The 27,726-nt window shown below is 48.1% G+C and overlaps 1 protein-coding gene across 1 annotated transcript in view; it reads right to left on the bottom strand.

Moving 5' to 3' along the window:
• ANO2 (anoctamin 2) overlaps positions 1-27,726 on the bottom strand; it is a 324,331-nt gene that overhangs the window by 222,660 nt on the left and 73,945 nt on the right. Inside the window, exons 4-8 of the mRNA XM_065923366.1 lie at positions 20,662-20,813; positions 19,489-19,543; positions 15,751-15,802; positions 3,562-3,617; positions 1,838-1,879 (exon numbers count right to left, since the gene is read on the bottom strand). Coding sequence (XP_065779438.1) covers positions 1,838-1,879; positions 3,562-3,617; positions 15,751-15,802; positions 19,489-19,543; positions 20,662-20,813 — 357 coding nt within the window. The remainder of the gene's footprint in view (positions 1-1,837; positions 1,880-3,561; positions 3,618-15,750; positions 15,803-19,488; positions 19,544-20,661; positions 20,814-27,726) is intronic.

Genomic DNA, 27,726 nt, shown 5'->3' with positions numbered 1-27,726 from the left:
GAGGATAATAGGGGACTGGCTGATTTCTCCCAGGAGTTCTGTGTGTTCCTAGTCTCTGGAATGTTCCTGTAAGACGCCCTACCTTGACGGGCCGGGGGTCATCACCCACCCAGCAAGAGGTCTCTTAGGTGGGCAGTGGGGTGGTGATCAGCCTTTAAAGGGGAGGAACATGAAAGGAAAAAATAGGAGGACAGAAAATGGCCGAGACCAGCGAGGTGAGATGTGGGGAGAAAGGCTTCTCCTTGCCTTTAAATCTGATCCGGGACTTTTCAGGAAATTAAACCCCAAGACTATGAGCATCAGATAGAAAACAGATGAGGGTAAAACATCGAAAAACTACAGCAGATTCCCTGGGCAGGCAGAAAGGGGGACATGTGTAAGCAATCACGGCCGTATTTCTGGAAAAGACCTTTTTATGTTTTTAATACTTAACACTTCATAACAGGGACTAATAGGCAGGATAAAAAGAAGGCTGCTCAAAAGCAACATGGGGGATGAATGGTTTTCCAGACAGCAGAGTGGGGACAGGGAGGGTCTACCCCTCATCACGCCCACCCTCGCCCACCCTCCTCTACTCACCAGAGTCACTTAAGCCTGGGAACCTGGCTGGAGAATGGCATGAGAGGGGCGGTCAGATGGACAGCTCTGCTGAAGAGGCTGGGTGATGCTGAGAGCATCATCCCTGGAGTAGAGGGTGGTACCCAGGCTCCCAGGGTACCAGCACACAAAAGAAATGGGATCTACATGGACAGCTGGGGACAGAGCTGTCTAGGCAGGAGGTGTAACTGGCATAGGAGGGATTCTCCAATGGGACCCTTTTCCCTCCGCTAAATATAACCTCTAATTCCCAGCTGCCTGGAACACACAGTTGGTTTCTCAACTATAATTTGGGGGTTGCTGTACCCCACCTGTCTGCCTAGAGAATAAGAATAATAACTTAAAGATGTCCCTCCCCAAACAAGCCACAACGGTATAGATATTGGTATATGTTTAGCAGGAACATTCGATTTGAGGTCCCAGGGGTTTTAGCTCCTCTCGGTTGATCACGGCAGTGTTATCATGGACAAGGTGTACCATCATCCTGTGCCTCAGTTTCCCCATCTATAAATTAAGGCAGCGGTCTCCAACCTTTCTGGCACCAGGGACTGGTCTCATGGAAGACAATTTTTCCACAGACCAGGGTTGGGCTGGGGGTGGTTTCGGGATGATTCAAGCACATGACATTCATTGTGCACTTTATTTCTATTGGTGGCTCAGACAGTAAAGAATCAGCCTGCAATGCAGGAGATGCAGGTTCATTCCCTGGGTTGGGAAGATCCCCTGAAGAAGGGAATGGCTACCCACTCCAGTTATTCTTGCCTGGAGAATCCCAGGGACAGAGGAGCCTGGTGGCGACAGTCCATAGGGTTGCAAAGAGTCAGAGACGACTGAGTGACTAACACTTTCACTTTGTTTCTATTATTATTACACCAGCTCCGCCTCAGATCACCAGGCATTAGATCCCAGAGGTTGAATTAAGGGGCCTGATGCTCAGTGCTTCTCAGCTGAAGCTCTCTTGTCACCAGGGGTGGGCATGCTGCCTCTGTGTGCCACTGTTGGGCATATTTCAGGATGGTTGGCATCGCTGGTCCACCAAGCAAGGAAGGCCAGCCGTATCCCAATACACAGTCAGGTAAGTGACCAAAAATGGCCCTCAAATTTCCAAAGCCTGGGGCTGTGGAAAAACAGCTGATATAGATAAGCAGTAAGTAGAACACCCAGGATGTGTCTACGCAGCCCCACCCACACATGCAGCCCCCGAGCCCAGAGCCCTGGGCGCTGCATCAGGTCGGCTCACCTTTCTGTCATTCATATCGTCCCCTGGACTGTCATATTCACCCTGTGGGAGGAGAAAACAGAGAGAATGATCAAAAACAGAAAGAGGTTCCCTTTTAAACTTTCTAACGCCATCCCCTTCTTTCATTCCCACTTAAGGAAGGTCAAGGGCATGACCCGGAAGGAAACGCCGATCTGCTTCCCTGGTCACCAACACCTGTTGTGTGTCCTACGAGCCTTCTCTTACAGGGGGTATCTCCCCTCACAGGCCTCGGGGCCTCGTGCACCTGCTCACAGCAAATGCAACAGCAGAGTCCACCCTGGAATCAGGCTAGCCTGTCCAGGAAACCTCCCTTGCACCCCGTCTATACCCAGCAGAACCTCGTGTCACCTGTGCCCACGGCAAGGATGTCACTGAGGAGAAAAGGTCACCTGGGAAATCTCACCAGGCACTCAGGGTACCCGCCCCAGGGGTCTCATTTGGTACCACCATGCGGCAGATGCTAAAGTGACCGACAGGGCGGACAGGGCAGTCGGGGGGGGGGCACTGAGCTCACGGGCCAGTTAAGGTCCTTGTGAGTCACCTTGAAGAATATCACTGCATTGTGTTATGGGACGTTTATAACATTACTCCCAGCCAAGGAAAGCCATAATTAGTTTCTCTGTTTTCTTAACCACACAACAGTAGAAGGAATTTTGAGAGACCTCCTTAAAAAATATAAAGATAGAGATGTGGTATATATACACAATGGAATATTACTCAGCCATTAAAGAGAATGAAATAATGCCATCTGCAGCAACAATGGGCTTAGAGATTGTCATCCTAAGTGAAGTAAGTCAGACAGAGAAGGGAAAATATCATATGACATCCCTTATATATGGAATCTAAAAATGATATGTATGCACTCACTTACAAAATGGCAAGACACTCACAGACTGAGAGAACGAACTTGTGGTTGCCAGAGGGAAGGGACAGTTAGGGACTTTCGGAAGGTCATGGACACATTGCTATATTTAAAATGGATAACCAACAAGCATCTACGGTACAACACATGGAACTCTGCTCTATTATGTGCCACCCTGGATGGGAAGGGGGTCTGGGGGAGAATGGATCCATGTATATGTATGGCTGAGTCCCTTCGCTGCTCACCTAAAACTACCACAACACTGTTAATTGGCTATACCCCAATACAAAATGCTTTTGGTGTTAAAAAAAAAAAAAGTAAAAATTTAAATTAAAAAAAATAGTCAAGATAGAAAAAAAGACCTGAAACTGACACTTAATACACATTCCTATAGAGGATGAGGAGTTCTACATGTAAACAAAACTATCACATAAAAAATATCGCATATAATATATATCATATAACACTATCAAATAACTATCATATATAATATTACATACATAATATCACATATCACTCTCTGTCATGCGAGGGCCTAACGGTCCAGGCTGTGTATCATCACAGTCTGGGACTTGCCTCCCTGCATCCACCTTCCCCATCTCTCTTCTCACACTTTCCCCAAAATCAAGGCAGGGAGTGTAGAGGAGGATCAGACAAAAACATTCACTTTTCTTGAGACAGTTTGAGACAACTGGCAAATATCAAGCTGGGGATTACTGTCTTTCACACGTGATCGGGAACCAGCCAAGGTGGTTCAATGCCATGGTTCCCTCCTGCCTGTATATTTATTGCTGCGTTGCCTGCAGGACTCCACCTTTTGACTGGTGGAGGTGGTACTCACGTCGTGCAATGGGTAAGCAGCCTCATAGACATTATTTGCTATCAGAGAGTTAATACCTGCAGAAGAAGAAAGATGAAAACGGTCACTGTAGGGCAGGGTTTCTCACCTTGACCTTGGTCTTCTGATAAATAATAATGCACCCAAATCCACCTCTCAGTTGAGAACCAGCCCCCGCTTCCGGATTCTCCCAGGCAAGAAGTTTCTTCCACACTTTACTCTTAGTGTTAGAACAACAATTTTTTTCATTTCCCAAATGCAAGGGTATGATCAAATATCAGGCATTGTGTTGTCGTTCAGTCACTCAGTTGTGTCCAACTCTTTGTGACCCCATGGACTGCAGCACGCCAGGCTTCCCTGTCCTTCACTACCTTCCAGAGTTTGCTCAAGTTCATGTCCATTACGTCAGTGATGCCATCCAACCATCTCATCCTCTATCTCCCCTTTCTCCTTTTGCCTTCAATCTTTCCCAGCATCAGGGTCTTTTCCAATGACTCGGCTCTTTCCATCAGGAGGCCAAAGTATCGGAGCTTTGGCATCAGTCCTTCCAATGAATATTCAGGGTTGATTTCCTTTAGGATTGACTCTTCGATCTCCCTGCAGTGCAAGGGACTCTCAAGAGTCTTACCAGGTAGGCTCTCTCAAACGTCATGTCCGTCCTGTCCTCACACACTTGGATCCCTGCAGCCTCCAAACCACCTCCACGACCTCCTCCTTCTCCTGCTCAGCATCCAGAGCAGTGCAGGAGAACATCTGTGTTCAGTGTCAGTAAAGGGATGACCATGTGGATGGATCACTGTCATTACAACCAACATAAGTATGCATCAGTGCATCCCACCGCATTTTGCTTGAACTCATTTCTGGCTCCCTCCCTGTTCCTTTGCAGGACAGTACCTATTACTGCCTGTGACTGACCTGACTGTACCATTAGATCTCAGAGTGTGGTCTGTCCCCATGACCCTCTCAGGGGGGCTCCATAAGGTGAGGACTATTATTTTTAAATACTTATTTATTTGGTTGTGCTGAGCCTCAGTCGCTGCACACAGACTCTCTTGTTGAGACCCGAGAGCTCAGTAGTTGCTGCGGCATGCAAGCTTAGGTGCCCCTCAGCACATAGGATCTTAGTTCCCTGATCCGGGATTGGACAGGAGTCCCCTGCATTGTAAGGCTGAGCCTTAACCACTGAACCACCTGGGAAGTCCCTTGAATGATTTTCACAATAGCACTAAGATTTGCTTTTCCACTCCTGGTCTCTCAGGAGTCTACAGCGGAGTTTTGTGATCTGTGATGACGTCAACCCTGACTGCTCACGGAACAGGGCTTATGTATCCTTACGTTTTAAACTCTTCTCAGTTTTAACTCCTAATACAATAGATACTGATCAATACAACCCACCTAGATGAAAATGCTTTGGGTGCTCTCAATAATCTTTTCCAGTGCAAAATGAAGTTGCTCAGTCGTGTCCGACTCTTCGCAACTCCATGGACTGTAACCCACCAGGCTCCTTCGTCCATGGGAGTTTCAGGCAAGAATACTGGAGTGGGTTGCCACTTCCTTCTCCAGGAGATCTTCCCAACCCAGAGATTGAGCCCGCGTCTCCTGCATGCAGACAGACACTTTACCATCTGAACCACCAGGGAAACCTTTTCCAGTGCACAAAGGGCCACAAAGTTGGGAAACCACATAACAAGGGATCCATTTCTTTAAAATCCTGACTGTATTCTACAGCACTGGGCACACAGCAGGCCCTACTAAACAGATGTTACCTGAAGGAGTGGTCCCATCTCTGTAACTCCAAGGTGCTCTTCTACCATCCCCTCACTTCATTCATGGTGGGATTCAGAGACTATAAAGAGCCCCATAGGCTCTGTGACTCGGGACAGGCTGCCCCGGGTCGCTGGCTCCCAGATGGGAGGGATTCTATCTCGACAGCTCAAGGACTCTGCCATGTGGGACGTATATTTGGTGGGAGGCAGCCGGCGGGGGAGGCTCTCTGGTACATGCTGGTTTCCCTGGTCTCAAACACGCTTCTGCCCTGAACCATTCTTTCCAGATAGGTTGTAGACAGCAGAGTGATGAGGAGGCAATCAGTTCTGGAGGGAACTATGTATGATGTCCAGATGCAAAGTCATCTGCATTTGCACCACTCTGGAGAGAGGACATGGTTGGGTGGCGAAGTTCCACAACAGTGACTCATTAAAATTCATGGTTTTCCACCTCCTGGGCCCACTCGGTGCCCCACCACATGCTCGGAGCCTCAGAGGCTCTCAAACAATACTCCTCCCTCCACCAGCCTCCTCTTGCCCCAACCATGCTGCTCAGATTCCAGAGTCCAGCCAGGGCCCTCGTGGGAGCAGAGGCTGCAGGGGCACCCAGCAGGAGTGGCCCCTCTTTCAGTGCGCTGAGAGCTGGGATTTCAGTGCTGAAGCATCACCCAAGGACCAGTCCTTTCCTGATTTTATGCTTCCTCCTTGGCGTGCACAGAAAACATCAGAAATACCAGTGGGGGGTGGACTGCTGGAGGGTGGGGAAAGGGATTGTGGGTGGGGGAGGGGTGTCCAGGGTCTGAATGAGCTACAGATCTGTCTTCCTCTCGAGACTACAATTTCCCTCGGAGGATCATTAATCAGTTCAAGAGCCGTAACCACAGCCATAGGAAGCCACCCTACAGTCATCAAGGGAAGGGCTCCCAAGTCGGGAGGGGGCGGGGGGTGGTTCAAAGCGACAGAGGAGCTGTCAACATGGATAGAGGCTGAAGTATCACAGGCCGGCAGGGCTCCAGCCCGGCTGCAAACCTAGGCACTGGCCACTCAATCCTCGCAGCCACGCCCACCCTTTGGTTGCCATGGCAGCAGCATATACCCTGCAGACAATACCAGAACAGCATGGAAGCTTTCAGCAGGTGTGGAACTCCCCTGCTAATTCAAGGCTTTGTTCAGCACAGTCGCCCAGGGTCTGAGAGCACTGGACTGAAGACCTGAACTCCTGGGTCCTGCAGCCAGAGCCTCAAAAAAGACCTCAAACCATCAGAGGTCCAGAACTACGCACCCTACCTCCCAAGGGAAATAAAGCTCCTTGGCGCTGAATGCCAGGTTCACTTCTAGAATGTTGTTCATTGCCTCTTTGTTGTTTAGTCGCTAAGCTGTGTCCAACTCTGCTACCCCATGGACTGCAGCCCGCCAGGCTCCTCTGTCCCTGGGATTTCCCAGGCAAGAATACTGGAGTGGGTTCTCATTCTCCTTCTTTGGTAGCCCCTAAGGTCTGCGAGGTACCCGAGGCCCCGGAGCACGACCCGCTCACTGGAGTCTTCTGCAGTTCCCACCTCACTATGGGGAACACAGAAGGGGTCACGGTTGTTAGCTGGAAGAGGAAGCAGTCCTGTGGCAGGAGTGATCTCAGTATCTCCTCTCATTTATCACAGGCGTCCACCTTCCCGCTGTTGCAACGTTCTTCAGCAACCTGTCCCAGGCGACTCCGTGGTAAATGATCTGCCTGCCAAGCAGGAGACTTGGGTACCATCCCTGGGTCAGGAAGATCCCCTGAAGGATGAAATGGCAACCCACTCCAGTACTCTTACCTGGAGAATCCCATGGGCAGAGGAGCCTGGCGGGCTGCAGTCCACGGGGTCACAAAGAGTCAGACACAACTAAGCAAGTAAACAGCAGCAGCAGCTGATGAAAGGATCTTAAACCTTGGTTAACTAGTCTGCTTCCTAAGAGAGGAAGCCTAGATCTAGTGTTCTTTCCTTGGAGCCAAGATGATTCAGGTCATCAAACCAGAGCTCCATAATGCTGTAACAGACGAGGTCTGTGCCTGGCTGCTGTGGGTTTCCCCTTTCTCAGATGGTAACGTACAGGCACTCCCATCAGCGGCTGCTGGGCGGAGGGAGGGGATGGGAGCGAAAGGAGGAGGGATGAGGAGGGGACGAGGCATGTTGAAAAGTAACCATGTATCCACAATTTCACCCAAAAATGAGCATGGCTTCAGCCTCTCAACCACAGACTTCAGACACCAAGAATCTACCCCCAAACAACCATGGAAATCAGTTTGAAAGAAGAAAATAATCAAATGTTTTATTTAAAAAAAAAAAAAAGTCTCTCCTTTGAAAATTGAAATTCTGAATTTTTCCCTTTCTTTTCAGCTAATTGGTTCCATCGTACATCACCCATCTGGCCAGAAACAGCAAAGCTTTCTTCTTCAGGATGACATCCAAAGGCCTTCCTCCCTGCTTGGGACCCAGGGGGAGAGAGACGCCCTCTTCTGCCCTCTTACTCCCACAAGGGGGGCCCAGGCAGAAGGAGGGACATTTTCCATTCCCTCTCTCCCCAAAGAGAAGTGGCACCTCAGCTCACACAAAGCATGGCCCACCAAGGACCTTTTCACTGATCCCCAAAGTCCCTTCAAGTCACCAGATTCTTCATACCTGTTACTTAGAACCATAATCCCCCGGGAAAAGGCTCATGTTTTCTCTCTGTCCAGGACAGGCCCCGACTCTGCTGACCCAGTCAAGCCCACCAACACCACCCCTCTGCATCCACAGGGTCAGGATCAAGGACCAGAGTAGGGGGGACTCAAACCCTGGAGCTGATACCCAAAAACATGCTCATAATATAAAACCTGAGCTCTCGCATTTAGCTTCCAAGACATCTCTGGTTTCTTGGGCAGGAAGCTCAGTCTATGGTCTGCCTCCCAAAGTGAGGATCTCATGAAATCTACCAGTGCCACCGGGTGGCAGGGGGTCCTCTGCCCCCCAGCTCCATCCCCTCCAGGCATCAGGACAGGTAATCTGAGGGACGGTGCTCAGGTTCTGAAAACTCATTTGGTTTTGATTCCTTGCCCCCCAGAACCAGGCCCGTTCCCCCGGCCTTCCGCTTTCATCCCTGTATTCCAGCCGGACATAAATCTAAACCAGAGCCCCCCAGACGGTGCATTTAATGGAGACTATATTTACCCATCACCAAATTGTCTTGACGTGTGCTTAATTACTTAAATGCCTTTAATCCCAAGCCTTTTCTTCTAACAAAATATAAACCAGCTCAGCTGGATGAATGATAAACCAGATGTTTACAGCACACAACACAGCCTGGCTTCAGTCAAAATAATTGAGACATAGTCTCCCGAGCAGGGAGGGGAGATGCCCAAAGCATACATTTGTTTAAATGCTCTGACACCAGTATGTCTATGAATACGTAGCTCCATCAAGCTGCTATTTTCTCTCTGTGAAAAGGCAACGGTTTCCATATGAAGGAACAGAAAAGGTGTTGGTCAAGGAGGTGTGGGCTTCTTTCCATGGTAATGTACACTTGAAAGGCATTCCCAGGATGGGCTGAACTTGCACGGCCTTGACCCTGACCACTGATCTTATGCTATGTGGATTAGGTGGCACCACATTGGGCTGAGCTAAGTTTGTGATGACTCACAGCCAACAACAACTACGTTACAGTCAACCAGCACCCTGAGGAATCCAGACTCACAGGCACACCCAGGCTCTAGATGTGGTGGGTGCATCATCCCCCATCCCTCACTTCCCAAGTGACAAAGACACAAGGAGCGAGTCATCTTGGGAAGTTACAGGAGCGGTTGTTCAGTCGCTAAGGTGCATCTGACTCTTTGTGACCCCGTGGACTGCAGCACGGCAGGCAAAATGTTAGACCGTCACCAAATGCCCATCCCTTTTTGAAGGTCAGCTCCCCTCTCTTCTGCTTAGTTTTACCGTCTGCCCCTCCTTTCACTGAAAAATTTAAAAAAAAGAAAAAAAAAGAAGAAAGAAAATCCAAGAGACGGTACTGTCGGCTAAGACCCTGAAAGGGACTGAACACTGAATGCCCACGTAGCAACTATGAGAAAAAGTCACAAGAAAGGTTAAGCCATTCACAGAGAAGACTGGGCTTCGTTTGAAGCTAGGGTCTTCATTCACAGAAGCTAGAGTCAGATCCCCAGAAGGTGAGCACGTGGACCACTCTCCCCACTCCTGGACAGAGGCAGGGTAGGAAGCCTGTGGTAGCTCATGGGGCACTCATCCTGTCTACCTGTAGAGTCCCTAAGAGGCACCTGGGGAGCAGGTTAAAAACACAGTTTGTGCGCCTGGAGGAAAGTCAGTCCCTCTCCAGACCTGATTGGCTCCCGCAGAAAGAAGAGCATGTTGCTCCTTCCAATTAAAACCTAGGGAATATCAGCGCTTGAAAGAAACTTCAAGAACATGGAGGGGTCTCTCCTTGGGTTCAAAAGGGGAGAAACAGGCAAAGTGAAGGAACGTGACTTGACCAAAGTCTCGCAGTTTGTTGGTCCCACAGCTGGAACTGGTGCTTCCCCAGCCTCTCCTGCCTCTGTCTCCTTTAAAAAGGCACCCTTTCCCCTCTCTCTCTGACATCAGTGGGCTCCCAAGATCCACTGGTTTCTCCCGGGTCTGGGAGGTCAGAGGGAGGGAGGAGCCTCTTCCCCATACAGTCACCTGCTCCCGTCCTTGGCCCAGTTCTGTCCCTCTCACCACCAGGAACCCCTCTCCTGTCTCATGGGCCCAGAGATGGCAACAGCTCCCCTGTGGCTGATTCTAGGTCACCACACTGCCCTGGCACCCCCAACCCCCTGCCCACACCTCTGTAAATGGTCTCTCTGTTGATACTCCTGCCTTGAACAATGCTCGTTTGAGTGGGTTGTTCGTTCCTGGTGGGACCCTAACCTGATTCTCTGCAGTGGCTGGCTCCCTTTATGTCTTCTGTATCACTTGCTTTCCCTGCAGGCATCTCTCTTGTCAGACAGTCACATGGCTTATTCACTCTTCTCAAAGGTAAGCGCGATAGGGGCAGGGATCTGTCTCTGACCTATGCCGTACTCTAGTCCCCAGGTCTCAAACATGAATGATACGCAGCATATGAATAAATATTTGCTGAATGAATGGACGTCCAGAGGGAAAACCTAAACTTCCACTTTCACTGGAAAATCTTTCCCAATAACTTCATCCATTTATTAACTGATTAATTACAAGATCAGTGAAGAAGAGCTAAGAGACTTGGGGTTCAGTTGGTCTCCAGATCTCTCACCTTGGGCTGGAAGTTCATCTCTCTGTTGTGAAAATAGTTTATCCATTGAACCTATTCTGCATGGGAGTTTAGAGGATCAAATGAGATAAAGAGTGTGAAAGTGCTTTGCAAAACATACAATGACACATGTGCGAGGAATCCATACCTTGGTTATAGGGAGAAATTCTTCTGTGTACAGAGACCTCTGATCTGGTCATCTCAGCTCTCACAACAGAGAACCCAGGAGGAAACATTATCTAGGTCTCTCATGCAGTCCACCCCTCAAGGTCCTGCCCCTAACCACAGCAGAATCTTCCAGACCCTCTTTCAATGTCTTTTCCCTCTCTTTTCATCACCAGTCCTAATGAGCTGGTTTTTCTGTGCCCCATCAAGGCAAACCTTGAAAGAGCAAAACTCAAGGAGGGAGGTTACCTGAGTCCAGAATTCAAAAAAAATCAGATAGTGGGGACAAAACAACCCCAATAACACTTTGATAATCCACGAGGAAACATAAATAAACTTATGTTCTCAAGGACTATACTGAATCGTACATATATTTACATATGTCTTTATAGAGACTCTGTGTTTGTATCACCTGTATTAGAAAGCAGGGAATTATATGAGAGATTTTAGAAAAATTTCTATATAAAAAGATATTGCTGAGGACCTTAAGTGCTACATCACTGAATGTATTCCCCTCACTTAGGTTCAAGGTCAAATTTGCAACCCAACTGCAGAAACTAGAGGGCCATATGGTTTGAATATTTGTATTCTACTTTTTTTCCTCCTAGTTTCGACATTCTATTTTAATTTGTGTTTTTCCTGGTTCTTATTTTTTTATTTATTATTTATATTATGCTGCCTTATTGTTTTTCTTGTAAGCTACCTCTGAAATTTTGTGGAACAAGACAGGAATATAAATAAATCAATACGTACACCCTGCATACAGTATAATGCTCTACAAAAGTAGGCATTCAGAAAAATGTACTTTCTACAAAGAAGAAAGTGATAATACCAGATGAATGGAAGTATGTCTGAATTATTATTATCTTTAGTCTTATTTTCCATCTTCTAAGAATATTTCTGATCTTTATCATCTTTTCATCTCCTAATCTCTACTGCAATTGAGGACAACAGGGAAGGAATTAAAGCTTTGTAAACTGGCCACGAAGGTAATGGCAAATACCACATAAAGGGTAAATCTGAGACTGAAAGATCAATGAAAATACCTTGGAAAACAATTCCACGCATGATCCTACTCTTCCTTTTTTTTTAGTTTTATGAGGCAAACCTCCTCTGGAGGAAATCTAAGCCAGTTCTAGCCCATTTGCGTTTCTCTATAAAACCAGAGAGAAGGGCAATAAAATCAAAATTGACCCACGACTCAAAGGTCCGCATTATCCTGAGGACTCACAATGTTATCACATTCCCCTTTCTTTCTGAACTTCTAAGTAAGATGGTAAGTTGACCAAAAAGCCGAAAGGGTGCTGGATTTTCCCAGGCAGAAGTCAAAGAACCCGAGAATTGGCCTTCAGCATCCCCTTCTGCTGGGAAACACAGTTCAGTCACACGTCCCTTGTTAGAAGCTAATAAATCATCAGGAACTACCGTGGAAGCAGCAGCCTGTGAAGACTCAGCCCGACTCCATGCCTAGTTCTCTGTATCCGGATTGCTGCGGAGACAGGATCAGGGTGAGGGAACCCAAGTTCTCGTCCCAGTTCTGACAGTGTCTCAGTATGTGACCTTGAACAAGCCATCCATCCTGTGCCTTTGGTAACTAGAGATAATTCCTGACCCATCAGCTTTCCCAGGAACCATGAAACTAATACTAGACAATATTTTGGGGCCATGCCCCGCAGCATGTGGGATCTTAGTTCCCCAGGGACTGAACCCATACTCCGTGTATTGAAAAAACTCAGAATCTTAACCACTGGACCGCCAGGGAAGTCCTAACACTAGATAATTTATGATGATACTTTGATGCATCCATGGGAATTGGCTGTTCTGAGTCTGTGTGCCCTTCACTCTCTCTGTACAGTTCTAATATCATACCTACCTGATCATCTCCTAATTATCTGTTTACATGTTTGTCCTCATGGCTAAACCAAGAGCCCCACGAGGATAGAGATTAGGTCAAATTCATCTTGCCATGTCTCAGTTTCTATAACGTTATTTGACACTAAGCAGGCACTTAATAAATGGTTTCTAAATGTCAAAAAAGAAAGGAATTGTTGAAAACTACTCAACAACAAAATCCTTAAGACATCTGACTTTGTGGCATCACACACACACACCCTCAGATCCTCAAAGGGGGGAAATAAAAACTTGCTGTCTTAAAGTAGAAGGTCTCTAATGACCTTTCAACAATCTAGAGGCTGCCCACAAAACAAACTTCAGTTTTTAAGGACTTTCCAGTTTACAAAACAGTTTTCTATCCAGTCTTTACAAAAACTCTGCAAGACAGATCATTTTCACCCTGATTTACCTAAAAGGGAAAACTGAGTTGGAGAGAACTGAAGTCATTTGTCCACAAACACCCATCGTTGGGAACTCACCAGTTACTGCTGTGAAACCAGCTGACTCGGCACATCTAATTAGTTCAATAAAGCAAGTTAACTGAGTGGGACATGCAAGGCAGCCAGCCAGGGGCACTGGGGGATAAAAGATGACCCAGACACATCTCAGGGACTGTCTTGGGAGTCTAAGCCACAGAACGTAATCACCAAGAAAGACACAGAACTTGATGGGAGTTCCAAGCATAGAGCAAACAGGGAGAATCGGGGGACAGAGATATTTGGTCAAAGGGGTGGGCCCAGGTGAGACGTGGAGTAGGATATTCCAGCAAAGGGAACATCAAGAGTAAAACCAGAGAGTAGTCATGTTAACAGTCAGAGAAGCGAGAGAGACAGAGAGGGCAAAAGAGGAAAGAGATGGAAATGGGCATAGTGAGACACTGATTTCAAGTTTCCAGGAACACCTCAGCGGAGGTATCTAGCCAGTTGCTATAAAGATGGGTGTGGAATGGGAGAGAGGAGAAATAGGAATTCAAGGCTGTAAGAATTCTGTTCAGAGTGAGAATAAGGAGGCCAAGGAATGTGGAGAAGACAACCTTGAAAATGGGGGAGGAGGAAGAGGAAGCTGAGTGTGGTCCAGGAGGAAGAAACAGAAGGACAGCGATTAGTGGATCAGCGGCCCCTCCCTGGATCTCAACTGTCAGAAGATGGAGGTTCAGTGAACAGGTCTTCATTGAGTAAGATGCAGGACGATGAAGGAGGAGGAAGAAGCCATGAAATGCGGGCAGTTAAAAATCACTTGTGACACCTGAGGGAGCAGTTTTGGTCCAGCCAAGGAGGATATAAGGCAAATTAATGCAACTGAGGAGTGAACTCGGAGAATGCAATGGCAACCCACTCCAGTACTCTTGCCTGGAAAATCCCATGGACGGAGGAGCCTGGTAGGCTGCAATCCATGGGGTCGCTAAGAGTCGGGCATGACTGAGCGACTTCGGTTTCACTTTTCACTTCCATGCATTGGAGAAGGAAATGGCAACCCACTCCAGTGTTCTTGCCTGGAGAATCCCAGGGACAGGGGAGCCTAGGGGTCGCACAGAGTCGGACACGACTGAAGTGACTTAGCAGCAGCAGCAGAGGAGTGAACTGGATTTGCATTAGAAATTATGGCAAATTCCAGGACTTTGACAGTGCAAGTGGCTCAGTCGTGTCTGACTCTTTATGACCCCAGGGACTATACAGTCCATGGAATTCTCCCAGGCCAGAATACTGGAGTGGGTAGTCTTTCCCTTCTCCAGAGGATCTTCCCAACCCAGGGATCGAACCCAGGTCTCCCGCATTGCAGGTGGATTTTTTACCAGCTAAGCCACAAGGGAAGCCCAAGAATACTGGAGTGTAGCCTATCCCTTCTCCAGGGGATCTTCCCAAGCCAGGAATCGAACTGGTGTCTCCTGCATTGCAGGCGGATTCTTTATCAACTGAGCTAAATGATGGCAAATTCCAGGACTTTGACAGAGGCTACAAGAAGGCACAAAATACATCTTCAGACCTCTTGCTGCCTCTGGGGGTCCTCAGTTCTTGTCATTGTTCAGTTGCTAAATCGTGCTAAGTTACAAAGTCTCTGCAACATCATGGTCAGCAGCATGCCAAGCTTCCTTGTCCTCCACTGTCTCCCGGAGTTTGCTCAAACTCATGCCATCCAGCCATCTCATCCTCTGTTGTCCCCTTCTCCTCCTGCCCTCAGTCTTTCCCAGCATCAAGGTCTTTTCCAATGAGTCGGCTCTTTGCGTCAGGTGGCCAAAGTGTTGGAGCTTCAGTTTCAGCACCAGTCCTTCCAGCGAATATTCAAGGTTAGTTTCCTTTAGAATTGACTGGTTTGATCTGGCTGCCTACTTTATTATTCCCTAGACTGTTCTCTAAATGACTCTTTTCAACTCAAAGCTGCCTCAAAAGTGAAAGGTCTGCCACCTCAGAGTGACAGGTGTTCTGAGTGACAAGTAACAGTAGCCCCTTTGAAAAGAGTCTTCCACCTGCAGGGAGACGGTATGGGCAAGACACCTGAGCATGGATGTAAATGCGTGGTGTCACCCTGCATCACCTGCGTCCCGTCATCACCCACCAGTGTCCCAACCGCCTATCTGGTACCCAAATGCTGGGAGTCCTGTTTCAAACACAAACACCCCCAGATTCAAAAACCAAATCACAAGGCAAACAGGCTCAGTCAGACATGGTGACAAGAATGCTGAACTCAGAAGAGGCGTCTTCAGACTGATCCACCCTCACTGGTGGTCAGTGTCTTTAAACATCAAGGGAGATGCTTGGACTAAAAGGCCACTAAGATGTCTTTCTTCTTAAAAACAAATGAAGAAAAGCCAGCCATGATTTGGGCAGTTAGTAAAACATTTTGGAGATGGTGAAAAGAAAGCAGCTGAACTTGGGATCAAGTGGAAGGTGTCAGCATGGCTTCAGGGAAAGGAGAGGAAGGACAAAGACCTGGGGTGAAGGTTGGGGGGCAGCCTCAGCCCCACGAGAAATGGGACTCCCTCTATCCCCGGGGGCAGGTGGGGCGTCCCCTCCAAGTGGGTGTCTGTTCGTCTTGCTCTCGTCTGTTGAGAGGAGGCCCTGGCCCCCGTCAGCACGGCCCGCAGTGGGAGGGACCTTACCCATCGTGTTGTTGGCTCGAGAGCAGGGTGTGCGCTTCAGGATCTCATGCACCTAAAACAGAGAACAGCGAGGCTGTGAGCACCTGGGCCACGTGCTGCAGCCCCAGCCCGGGGTGTGTGGGGGTGGGTGGGGGGTACCCAGGCAGGTGCCAGCTCACAGACTGCAGGTCAAGCGCATACAGAGCATCTAACCCCCTCACACACACTCCACACCTTGCCCTGCCTCCCGAAAAATGAAGAAAATGTTGTATGTTGACTGAAGTTACAGGAGGGGAGGGGACCCCAGACCCACACCCTTCTGTGAGGGCTTGGGAGGACACTTGGGGATGGGGAGAGGCAAGGAGCAGGGGTGCCCTCCTCATCAGCCCCAACAGTGCCCTGCTGCTGAGGGGTCCTGGGCAAGCTCCGGGCGGGTCCTGAGGGCCCGTGGTCCCCTCTGTAATGGAGCTATCTCTCAAAGATGTTTGGAGGAACCAAGAAAGTGCTTTGGCAATTGGAAGAGGGTCCCCTACGTCTTGGTCACTGGGACTATTACTTCTCTGCTTTTTGCCTGAGCATCTTGCCTCCCCAGGCAGAGTAGGTCTCCCAGGTCCTCAAGACTCCACGTCTCAAAGACATGGAGAAATTTTGGGCACACAGCAGACAGCTGCCCGATGACCATAGCTCATCAGCAGATCAACAGCCCCTGAGTGGGGAGCTTGTACGGACCCTGTGAGGGCAGAGTGCTGAGAGCATCCAAACCAAGGAAGCCCAGGGGGGCAGCATAAACCTGCTGGCCAACTAGTGCCCTCCAACGGGTCCCAAGCAGACTTGGGCACAGATGCCCAGCTCTAAGGAGATGCCAGGGATGGAACTCTGTGCTGGGACATGTGACTGGGCTTCCCAGACAGTCACAGGGAAGAGAGCACAAGGACACGGGCCTAAGGAGATGCTGGCAAGGCCCTCAGACCAAAGTCTGGGGCAGAGCAGACCCCAAGACAAACCTCAAGCCTCTTTCTCCCCCTGTCACAGAGTGGGGTAGACTGGGGAATGTGCAGGAGGGGAAAGAAGAAGCCTCCAGGACAAGAAAAGATGTGTTACACCATCACCATTCACACTCCCACATTCCAGCCACAGAACAGAAGGAGTGGAAAATAAATGACTTACAGCAGAATGGGGCCCAAGAATGTTTAATTCGCTTATAACACGGTGCCGTATTCAACAGCAATAATAATTAGGAACAGCATTTTTATGGCAGTCCATTATTTTACAAGCACTTTGCAATTGTCGAGTAATTTCCACAACGCCCTATAACTTCCCCCCCAAGACGTGGGACCTGAGCCGTGGCGAGAGTTAAACTGCTTGTAACAGCATCAACCAGGACAATGGGAGGCTCATGCTTTTTTCCATAGGAAGATAAAAGAAATCATATGTCCGTTTTAAATCTTCCTAGAACACCAGGCCAAGAGAAGTGGAGTGTTTTCCTGCCCATTCTGCAGGCAGAGTCAAGGCTATGTTTTCAGCATGACTTAGAGTTGTTCTGTGGCTTCCTGCACTCCTCCGTCCCTGCTCACCCTGCTCATCACCCTACTGACATGGAAGTCCCTGTAAGTTGTTGCTGTCGTTCAATCCCTAAGTTGTATCCGACTCCTTGAGACTACAACACGCCAGGCTTCCCGGTCCTTCGCTATCTCCCTGAGTTTGCTCAAATTCATGTCCATTGAATTGGTGATACTATCTAACCATCTCATCTTCTGCCACCCTCTTCTCCTTTTGCCCTCAATTTTTCCCAGCCTCAGGATCTTTTCCAATGAGTTGGCTCTCTGCATCAGGTGACCAGAGTACTGGAGCTTCAGCTTCAGCATCAGTCCTTCCAGTGAATACTCTGGGTTGATTTTCTTTAGGATTGACTGGTTTGATCTCCTTGCTGTCCAAGGGAGTCTCAAGAGTCTTCTCCAGCACCACAGTTTGAAAGCATCAATTCTGCGGAGCTCAGTCTTCTTTATGATCCAGCTCCCACATCTGTACTTGACTACTAGAAAAACCACAGCTTTGACTAGATGGACCTTTGTTGGCAAAACGATGTCTCTGCTTTGTAATATGCTATCTAGGTCTGTTATAGCTTTTCTTCCAAGGAGCAAACATCTTTTAATTTTGTGGCTGCAGTTACCGTCTGCAGTGATTTTGGAACCCAAGAAATTAAAATCTGTCACTGTTTCCAATTTTTTCTCTATCTATGCCATGAAGTGATGGGACTGGATGCCAAGAGCTTCATTTTTTGAATGTTGAGTTTTAAGCCAGATTTTTCACTCTCCTCTTTCACCTTGATCAAGAGGCTCTTTAGTTCCTCTTTGCTTTCTGCCATTACAGTGGTATCACCTGCATATGTGAGGTTGTTAATATGTCTCCTGACAATCTTGATTCCAGCTTGTGATTCAATCAGCCTAGCATTATTTTGCATGATGTACTCTGCACATAAGTTAAATAAATAGGGTGGCAATATACAGTCTTGATATACTCCTTTCCCAGTTTTGAAAGTCAGTTGTTCAATACAAGGTTCATTCTTATTCCTCCTCTAAGTCCTTCTTATTCCTCCTCTAAGTCCTCTAAGTGCTGTGAGCAGTGCTCCTGGGGCCCATCTTTCTCTCTCCTCTTCTGTCCGTAGGCTGGATGCTCTCCAGGTGGGTAGAGGACAAACATATAGTACAGAGAGATGCCCTGCAGCTCAGACTGGGGCCGCAGGGTCCAGGCCCTAGGCAGATTTTCATTAGAATCAACCATCCTGCAAAATCCAGAATCCTGGCTTTGAAAAAAAGGAAAAAGACAGTAGGAGAAGACTGGAAAATGCATGGCATGCATGTCTCCCACCTTCCCTCTAGACCCTGTGCAAACACCCCAGCAGTTACCACGGCATCCAGCCTCACTGCCCTCAACACAGCTCAACAACTAGCCCCCATGATCATCTGTGCTATACTTATTTACCGTTTGGATTTATTATATTTCAATGGATAGACTAGAAAATTTCAGGAAAGCATCATTTTGCACAGAGGAAATAAATTAACTTCTGTTGTTTATTAACATTTCCTGGGGTTTTTGTTGGTTGGTTTGTTGGTTTTAGTTGCTACTGTGCAGTCTTGCCTGTCCTGTAGCTTCTGAGACTTTTAAAATATATATTTCAAATATTTAAATAGTTTAATAAAACAACAAAAAAGTAGAAGAACGGCCATCATCACGAATGTTGGCTTCTATTGAACAGGCTGGTAACTGTGTCCTTGGACAAACAGTCCAGTTCTAATATTCTCTGACACATCAATGCCCAGGACCCTTTGAGGATAAAAGAGTAACAGAGGCACAGCAGCGAGCACTCCTTTGGACACGAACAATATGCCTGAATTTTTTTAATTCATTACATCGTAGAGCCTCAGTTTCCTCAACTGTCAAGCAAGGGGGTCACCTGACTAGCTGAAAGTCCCTCCACCCCCGGCCCCGAGCTCTGATAGTCCCTGCTTTTATGATTCCAAGAAGGGCCCGGGTGGGACAACCATAAAGAGAAGACATCCTTCACAACCTGAGACTATGTCACTACTGAGATTGGGAAGCTCCTGGATGCTACTCCTGGTTGCTAGGCAACTCCTAGCAAAGGATGATGGGAGGCAGCAGGGATGGAGAGAGATGCCCTATCAAAGGGGATTCAGGCTTCCCCACCCTCTCCCGAGCCCACCACAACTGGTTGAGCACCTGGTTAGCTAGTTTACTTACAATGCGACTACGGGTGGCATTATCAAAGAAGGTGTCCTTGTCCTGGATGTTGTACCTGCAGACACCAAGAAAGCCTGTCAGTGCATTTCATTACTGTATCCTTGTCCTGGGACCACTTGTCACCCCAGGCCCAGGGCAAGCATCTAGAAAACAACATAGCTAGATGAGTAAGACACACACACACACACTCACACACACTTATGATGTTTACACTCTTTCCAACCCAGTAATTCTGAAAACTTTTCAGAGAAATTTATTATTAGGAAAACAAATGCAACAGAAGGAAAAAAGTTCCCTACATTAAAACGTTCCTTTCAAAGTTACTTGTAACAAAGATTATGGAGGGAATATGCAATTCCAAAACCTAAAGGATAGATTATCATGCAGCTACTTGAAATTATAATTAAGAAAATTTTACAAATACTGTAGAAACATTTAGACTATGAGAGGAAAATGTTACACAAGTTTTAAAAACAAAAGTAGGTAAAAAGGATTCCCATGTATGTACAAAGACAATTTTTTTTAAAAAACAACAAAGAAGAGTACAGTTTCTGGATGTTGGAGTTATAACTGTTTTTTAAATTTTCATTTGCTATTGTCCCTGTTGTTGCAAAAATCATAATACATACCAAACTCCTAATTATGTAAGACCTGTGTCTGTTCTAAACTTCAAATGTTGACCTTGCACTCAAACAAAAACAAAAGCCCACCTCTGTGGCTGTGCTTAGGGCATTGTGTTGGAGGGAACACAGATGCCTGAACCATGCCCCCACCCCGGGAGCCCAGGCATTGAGGTGTGTTTCCAAGTCATTAATGCAGAGTAGAACATGACCACTTATAGACCATCACTATGAAAACTCAGGAGATGGACAGTATGTTTTCATTGGGTGTTAAGAACTGGTCTTGAAGGAACCCAGAAGCTGAGTGATGGAGACGTGTGGGAGGCGGCAGGTCGGATGTCCAGGCAGATGTGGACGAAGGGCCCAGGGAAGGGAGGACACAGAGTGCAAAAGAACAGCCGGCCAGGAAGTCAACGTGTCAGTCCCAATTCAGCCATTTAAGGCAGCGTGACCTTGGACGGACCAGGAGCCTTGGCTTTCTCTCTATTATAGAAGGACAGTTATATCTGGATGGCCGCTTCACAACCCGACCCCCACAGCCCCTGCTACTCACAGGTACATTTTCTCCCTGGAGAACGGGTACGAGAGGTTCTTCATCCGGCTGTTACTGTGCTCGGGTACTCGGGGCTTCAGGGGCGCGCTCAGTTTGTGCAGGATCTTGTTGAACGTCTTTGCAATGCTGCCTTGTGACTTAATCTCGTACATCTGTGAAGGCAAAGCTACCAGTGAGAGGAGGAGAAGGCCACATCCAACTCTCAGAGGGGCAGGGCTTGCAGCCAGAGCTGCACGAGGCTCAGATCCCCCGTAAGGGACACTCGGGGGGGAGGACGAGCCAGGGAACCCAGGCAGAGTGTCCTGCCCTTGCTCCACTGCTCCCGCACAGAGGCCAACATCCTCAACTATTTGCACGAAAGGAGGTGACCTCTGCAGGGAAGGAGGAGTGCAGTGAGGGGTCCACACTTCCTATACGGCTTTGTTACATCGTCACAGGAGGCCTACTGTGTGATGTCATCGTGTGTGTGTGTGTGTGCAGATGTGTGTTCAGTTGCTCAGTTGTGTCTGACTCCTTGCGACCCTATGGACTATAGCCCATCAGACTCCTCTGTCCACAGGATTTCCCTGGCAAGAAAACTGGAGTGGGTTGCTATGCCCTCCTCCAGGGGATCTTCCTGACCCAAGCATAGAACCCGAGTCTCCTGCATCTCCTACATTGGCAGGTGGATTCTTTAGCACTAGTACCACCTAGGAAGCCCATGATGCCACCATACTAAGCACTTTACCCAAGCGAGCTCCAACACGCACTGTACCCAGCTGGGTAGATAATCTTACTCTCCGGTTATGATGAGGAAATCGTGTCAGAAAGGTGAGAAGAGTGAATAAAGGTCACACAGACGGTAACTGGGTGACTGTTTAGGTTTAACGCTTGTCAATCCAATCTCAAGTCTGTACCCTACAACTAGACCGCACCCCATATGAACATCAAGCATCACTTCTCCTGTGCTCCTCTTAGTAATGAGTCTGCTTTCAAAGTACTGAACATCTAATGAGGGCTTTACTCAAGCACCTTCTTGAGTAAAGCAGTACCTTTCTTGAGTAAAGCACAGCGTTAGCGCCAGGATAATCACCATAGAATCTATAGTATTTGTTGCTCAGTCATGTCCGACTCTTTGCGACCCCATGGACTGTAATCTGCCAGGTACCTCACTCCATGGAATTCTCCAGGCAAGAACACTGGAGTGGGTGGCCATTCCCTTCTCCAGGGGATCTTCGGGACCCAGGGATCGAACCTGGGTCTCCTGCTTGCAGGCAGATTCTTTACCATCTGAGCCACCAGGCAAGCCCATAGAACCTATAGTTTCTTATAATGCATAGAGCATACTTGCCTACAGTATAGCATCTGGTCTTTCTAATTCATAGATGCTATCACCAAGACACAGAGGCTGTACTCTTCATAGCAAAGCTTTGATGGATTAACATTAAACACACATTTTTTACACAAGCTCTCCTTCCAAGGGGGCTTCCCAGGTAGCACTAGTGGTAAAGCCAGATGCGGGTTCGATCTCTGGACTAAGCTGGACTGAATTTGTCCTGTTGCAGTGGATGACCAGAACAAGAGCCACACTCGGATCCTATGACATGAAAGGAAGCCAGTTGTCTTCTCTTTCATGATATCCTCAAGTTGCTTAAATCTCAAGAGGCAGTAAAACATGTATGAAGCACTTGTAAGATCAATGGAGACAAATGGCACAGAAGGGGCACAAAATGCTTCGAAGGTTCAAAGAGAGGAGACAGCAAGTCCAGTTGAGGGATCAGGAAAGTGCTTCATAGAGGGAGCAGCATTTCTGCTGGGCTTGAACAGAAAGGGCACCTTCCTTTTTCTTTTTGTTCTTTAATGAAATGATGATGATTTGGGGCAAGAAGAGAACCTCCTCAATCTAAAAACTAACATAAGCCCAGTTTATTTATTTCTTCTAACACCTTTTTCTATGTGTTTTAATTTCAATTACAAAATTAACACAGTTCAAGTAAACAAGGAAATCAAGATCAGGGTCTTCCTTGGTGGTCCAGGGGTTAAGAGTCTGCTCTTCCACTATAGCGGCACGGGTTCAATCCCAGGCCAGGGAACTAAGATTCCTCATACACTGAGGTGCAGTCAAGGAAAAAACAACAGAACAGAAAGAAAGGGGAAAAAAGAAACAAAAGCCATAAAGTGTATTAGCTAATGTCAACAGCTTCCTTTCACTTCCAACCTCACTCCAGAGGAAACTTCTATCAACAATTTGGAGTATGTTTTATATACTCTCTCTCTCTCATACTGAATCCCTTTCTAACACACCTGTGATGGCATTTCACGTATGATCCTACAATTTGCTTTTCATGTGCAGCAATGTATCTGAGACACATACCTTTCCAGGTCAGTCCATGTACAACCACCTTCGTGAAGGCACCGTATTAAACAGCAAACACATGTTTTAACTTGTTGAGTTCCTTCCCTAGGGATGGGCATTTATTGCAGCCTCTACACATGCTTTGACCAAACTTCTATTAACCTTACCTTACAAATACTTCTAATGAATAAGGCTTGAACAAATATTGGCAAAGACATTCCAAGCAAACACAAAAGCCAGGAAGTCCAAACTGGACTTAAGAAGGGTTAGAAACAGCCTAGGTCTTAGAAAAGACCCGGATGCTGGGAAAGCCTGAAGGCAAAAGGAAAAGGGGGTGGCAGAGGACAAGGTAATGGATGGCATCACCAACTCAGTGAGTCTGAGCAAACTCCAGGAGATAGTGAAGAACAGGGAAGCCTGGTGCGCTTCAGTCCATGGGGTCACAAAGAGTTGCACACCACTTAGCGACTGAACAACAATAAAACCAGTCTGGTTCTTGGGCCCTTGGGGTTCTGATGGAGGAATCGTGACTGTCACACAGGAAGGCACATGGAGACCAGTGTGTGGAGTGGAGGGTGCGGTGGGGCTGGAAGTGCCAAGAAGCTGTTAACCTTAGTAATACATCAACACTTTTATGGCTTCGGTTTCTTTGTTTACTAGAACTGTGTTAATTTTGTTGTTGGTCAGCTGCTAAGTCATGTCTGACTCTTTGAGACCCCATGGACTGCAGCATGCTAGGTTTCCCTGTCCTTCACCATCTCCCGGAGTTTGCTCAGATGCATGTCCAGTTGAGTCAATGATACTATCCAACCATCTCATCCAATGCTGCCCTCTTCTCCTTTTGCTTCGCTCTTGCAATAAAAACCAAAATTCTCACCACAGCCTGTGGGGCCCTGTGGAAGTCTTCACACTTTTTTTGCCCCACAGTTCAATGCTCACCGCACCCAGCCACTGGCCTCATGAAGTATTTTTAGCAATCTGCACCCTTTGTCTCCTCCCTCCCCATCACCAACTTCTGTTCACACTTGAGTTCTCACTCAATTGTCACTTCCTAGAGGAGGTCTTTCCTGGCTTCCAGACAAGGTCAAGTCCCATCTTCATAGCATTTTTGTGAGTCCAAATTCCTCTCTTTCACAGCACTTATCACAGTTGTGATTTTAAACTTATTTGAATGATTATTTGACTCATGTCCAGTCACCCCACCAAACAATCCTGATGAAGGCAAGACACTGTTCAAACCATCCCCCTGGTTAAATGAATGAACAAATGAATGATAAATCTCGAGGGACCCAGCATTGATGACAGCAGTGGCTGCCACTCAAGGGGCCCATCCTGGGGACAGGACAGTCATAAGGTAACAGGCCTTGGTAGGAAGAAATCAGGCTGGAGAATAAAGCCACAGCCCAAAGTCCCTGGCAGCCTGAAAGGTTACTCACCAGCTGCAAAGGCTCATGGGAGCCAAGCCTCAGCAGAGGCCAGGACAGCCTGTACTCGGGAATTAATAACCCAACACCTGCCCTAGGATTGTGTCCTGGTAGAAGGTTAGCTGAGCACCTCCAAGCTGGTCTTGACCTCCTCTTGGCAGTGAATCCAGAAGAGCTCCCTAGAGAATGGGGCTAAAGGAAATGTGGCCTGTGGCATGTCTTTGGAGGAACCAGGAATGGGTCCAGGATAAATTCTGCCTGTTCCTGGATGGGGAGATGGGTGCTTCGTGCATGCGTACTAAGTCACTCCAGTTGTGTCCAACTCTGCACGACCCCATGGACTATAGCCAGTCGGGTTCCTCTGTCCATGGGATTCTCCAGGCAAGAATACTAGAGTGGGCTGCCACGCCCTCCTCCAGGGGATCTTCCTGACCCAGGGATCAAACCTGCATCTCCTGCAGTTCATGCATTCGCAGGCAGGTTCTTTACCACTAGAACCATCTGGGAAGCCCCAATGGGTGTTCCAAATCCCTGCAAATAGCATCATCCACCTCCAAGAGAAATGTAAATGGTTTCGAAGGACAGAGTCAAGGCGACCTCCACCCCACAGCCCTGCTGCAGGCCCTACACACACGCCTGGGAAGGCCCACTTCCCAGACCGCAGAGATGCTCAGGGATGCAGCTTGGTACAGGCCCACAGTCAGACACAGCACGCAGCCCCATGCACGATACCATGGGTGCTAAGCTTGGAGGACAAAGCACCTGCTTCCTCCCCTCATGGCTTTGCATGTGTTGTCCCTGTTCCTGGAGTTCCTCCCCTCCTGCTCCACCTGGCCACCTTTCTTCTCCTTCTCCACCCAGCGCAAGTACCAGCTTTCTCAGGAAACCTTCTCTAGCATCCTATGAATGAATACTGCATTCTAATGTTGGCCACACTTCTCTCTAACTCATGGTTCACTCGTCTGTCCCCCCAACAGACTGTCGGTGTCTAAGGAGCATGCCCTGCATGCCTTGCACACAGGAGGAGCACAATAATGTCTACAGAGTGAATAACCAGGGTGCTGGCCATTGCTGACACTAACGAGCTGTGTGACTTTGGGCAAGGTGCTTTCCCTCCCAGACTCTTCATCTCTAAAGAGAGAATTGGGGAACTTCCACTTCCCACTATGATGGAGTAACAGGGTGCAGATTTACCTCAGCAGAGCCAACCAAAACACTCAGACCAAAAAACACAAAATAGAGGTTGCTATGGTTGGAATGTTTCTGTTCCCACAAAATTCCTATCCTGAGCCTTAATGCCCAGTGATGGTTAGTGGAAGGTGGGGCCTTTGGGAGGTGATTAGGTCATGAGGGTGGAGTCCTCATGAACTGGATTAGTACCCTTCTAAAACAGACCCCACAGAGCTCCCAGACCCTTCCTCCATGTGAGGACACAGCAAGGAGGTGTGAGCTATGAACCAGGTACCCTTCGTACCACCATGCTGGTACCCTGGTCTCAGAATTTCAGTCTGCAGAACTGGGTGAAGGAAAGTCTTATTGTTCATAAACCCCCCCAGTCTGTGATATTTTGGTGGTGGTTGTTCAGTTGCTCAGTCATGTCCAACTCTTTGTGATTCCACGGATGGCAGCACACCAGGCTTACCTGTCCTTCACTATCTCCCAGAGTTTGCTCCAACTCATATCCATTGAGTCAGTGATGCCATCCAACCATCTTATCATCTGTTGCCCCCTTTTTCTCCTGCCCTCCATCTCTCCCAGTATTAGGGTTTTTTCCAATGAGTTGGCTCTTCCCATCAGGTGGCCAAAGTATTGGCACATCAGCTTCAGCATCAGTCCTTTCAGTGAATATTCAGGGTTGATTTCCTTTAGGATTGACTGGTTTGATCCCCCTGGTATTTTGTTGGAGCAGCCCAAGAAGACTAAGACAGCAGTTTTGAAGATACCAGACCTTGGGCAGCAACGACTTCCTGAGAGAAGGAAACAAGATGAGTCCTGGGCTTGCTCCAGCTCACTGTCCAGAGAAAGGTCCAGGGTTGCAAGGCAGGAAGGGGAAACAGGTGGAGCCCAGCACACTTCCTGGGCTGAGGAGGCTAGGCAGTAGGTCAGGGAAGACCAGAGCAACCAGAGCTCTCAGGAGAGAGCAGCCAAGGGGAGAGAGCTTCATGAAGAATCCTGCAGACAGTCCTCCTGAGAAGTTGCCGGACACTAGAGAAAACCCATCTGCAAGGCTGGGAACAGCCCCTCTTCCCACCAGCCTGGATGGAAAGCTCACCATTCAAGGGGCATTGTGCAGAGTCCTGGGGTCCGCTCAACAGTGGGGATAATTAGCCCAAGGCTGAGAACCTCTCCTAATCCACTGCACAGATTATAAAAGACAGAACTTGACTAAATGGCTTTTAAAGTACTTCCAAGTCTAACCTTCTATGGCTCTAGACAGTTCATGAAAAGGAAACATTCATTCATAGAACACACACATCTGGGCATCTCCTGGGTACCAGGTGCTGAGTTTGGAGGTTGATTGCTCCAAGGGCTGAAGAAGCCCAGCAGTGAGGAGGACCCCTCCTCACCTCATACACAGAATGCTCAGCCATGCACCCAGCACTGGAATCCCACAGGCTCCATGTCAGCAGGGTCCACAAAGACTCTGCAAGCCAGTCCCACCAACTGCATTCACATCACTGTGTCACAGATGGGAAAACTGAGCCTCAGAGAAGTGAATTGCCAGCACCGGGGTGTGAACCCAGCCCTCAGGACCCAGGCTTCCTGACTTCCCCATCTAGGCTCTCTTTTCAAACCTCTGATCCTTGGAAAGGGTCTGTGGTCCCCAAGAAGGAAGCAAGCCAGAGCTCCCTCTCAGCCTCCCACCAAGCCCAGCAGCCCAGCTCTTTCCCAGTGTTCCACAGGATCCAGGAAAGGCGCCGCGATCCTCTTTAGTATTATTAATATGATCAGTGGCAGCATCATTATTACTGTTATTCTTGGACATAGGAGAATGAAGAACATCCTCAGAAATGGCAGGACACATGTTCTCCAGCTGGTCCCCATTATACCCTCCCCGGGTACATGATACGCCTTTCATGTGCTTAAAATCATAAATAATTTTTAAAGTATGTTGCTCTTATTTTTCATCCCAGGGCTCAAATGTGGTTCTCATAAAAGCTTGCTTTGGCCCCACTGTCACAGGCTAAGAGGTTTACTGAGATGCCTTCTTCTCTTACTTCTTCCCCTCCGCCCCCGCCCTGCTCGTCTCCCCCAGCCTCTCCCCTCCGGAGGGGCACGGTAGTGTGGTCTGAGGGCTAATTTGCT

This window comes from Muntiacus reevesi, chromosome 1 (assembly GCF_963930625.1).
Source record: "Muntiacus reevesi chromosome 1, mMunRee1.1, whole genome shotgun sequence".
Classification (NCBI taxonomy): domain Eukaryota; kingdom Metazoa; phylum Chordata; class Mammalia; order Artiodactyla; family Cervidae; genus Muntiacus; species Muntiacus reevesi.
Note: the sequence above shows the minus strand (reverse complement) of the source record. Positions and strands in the feature narration are given on the sequence as shown.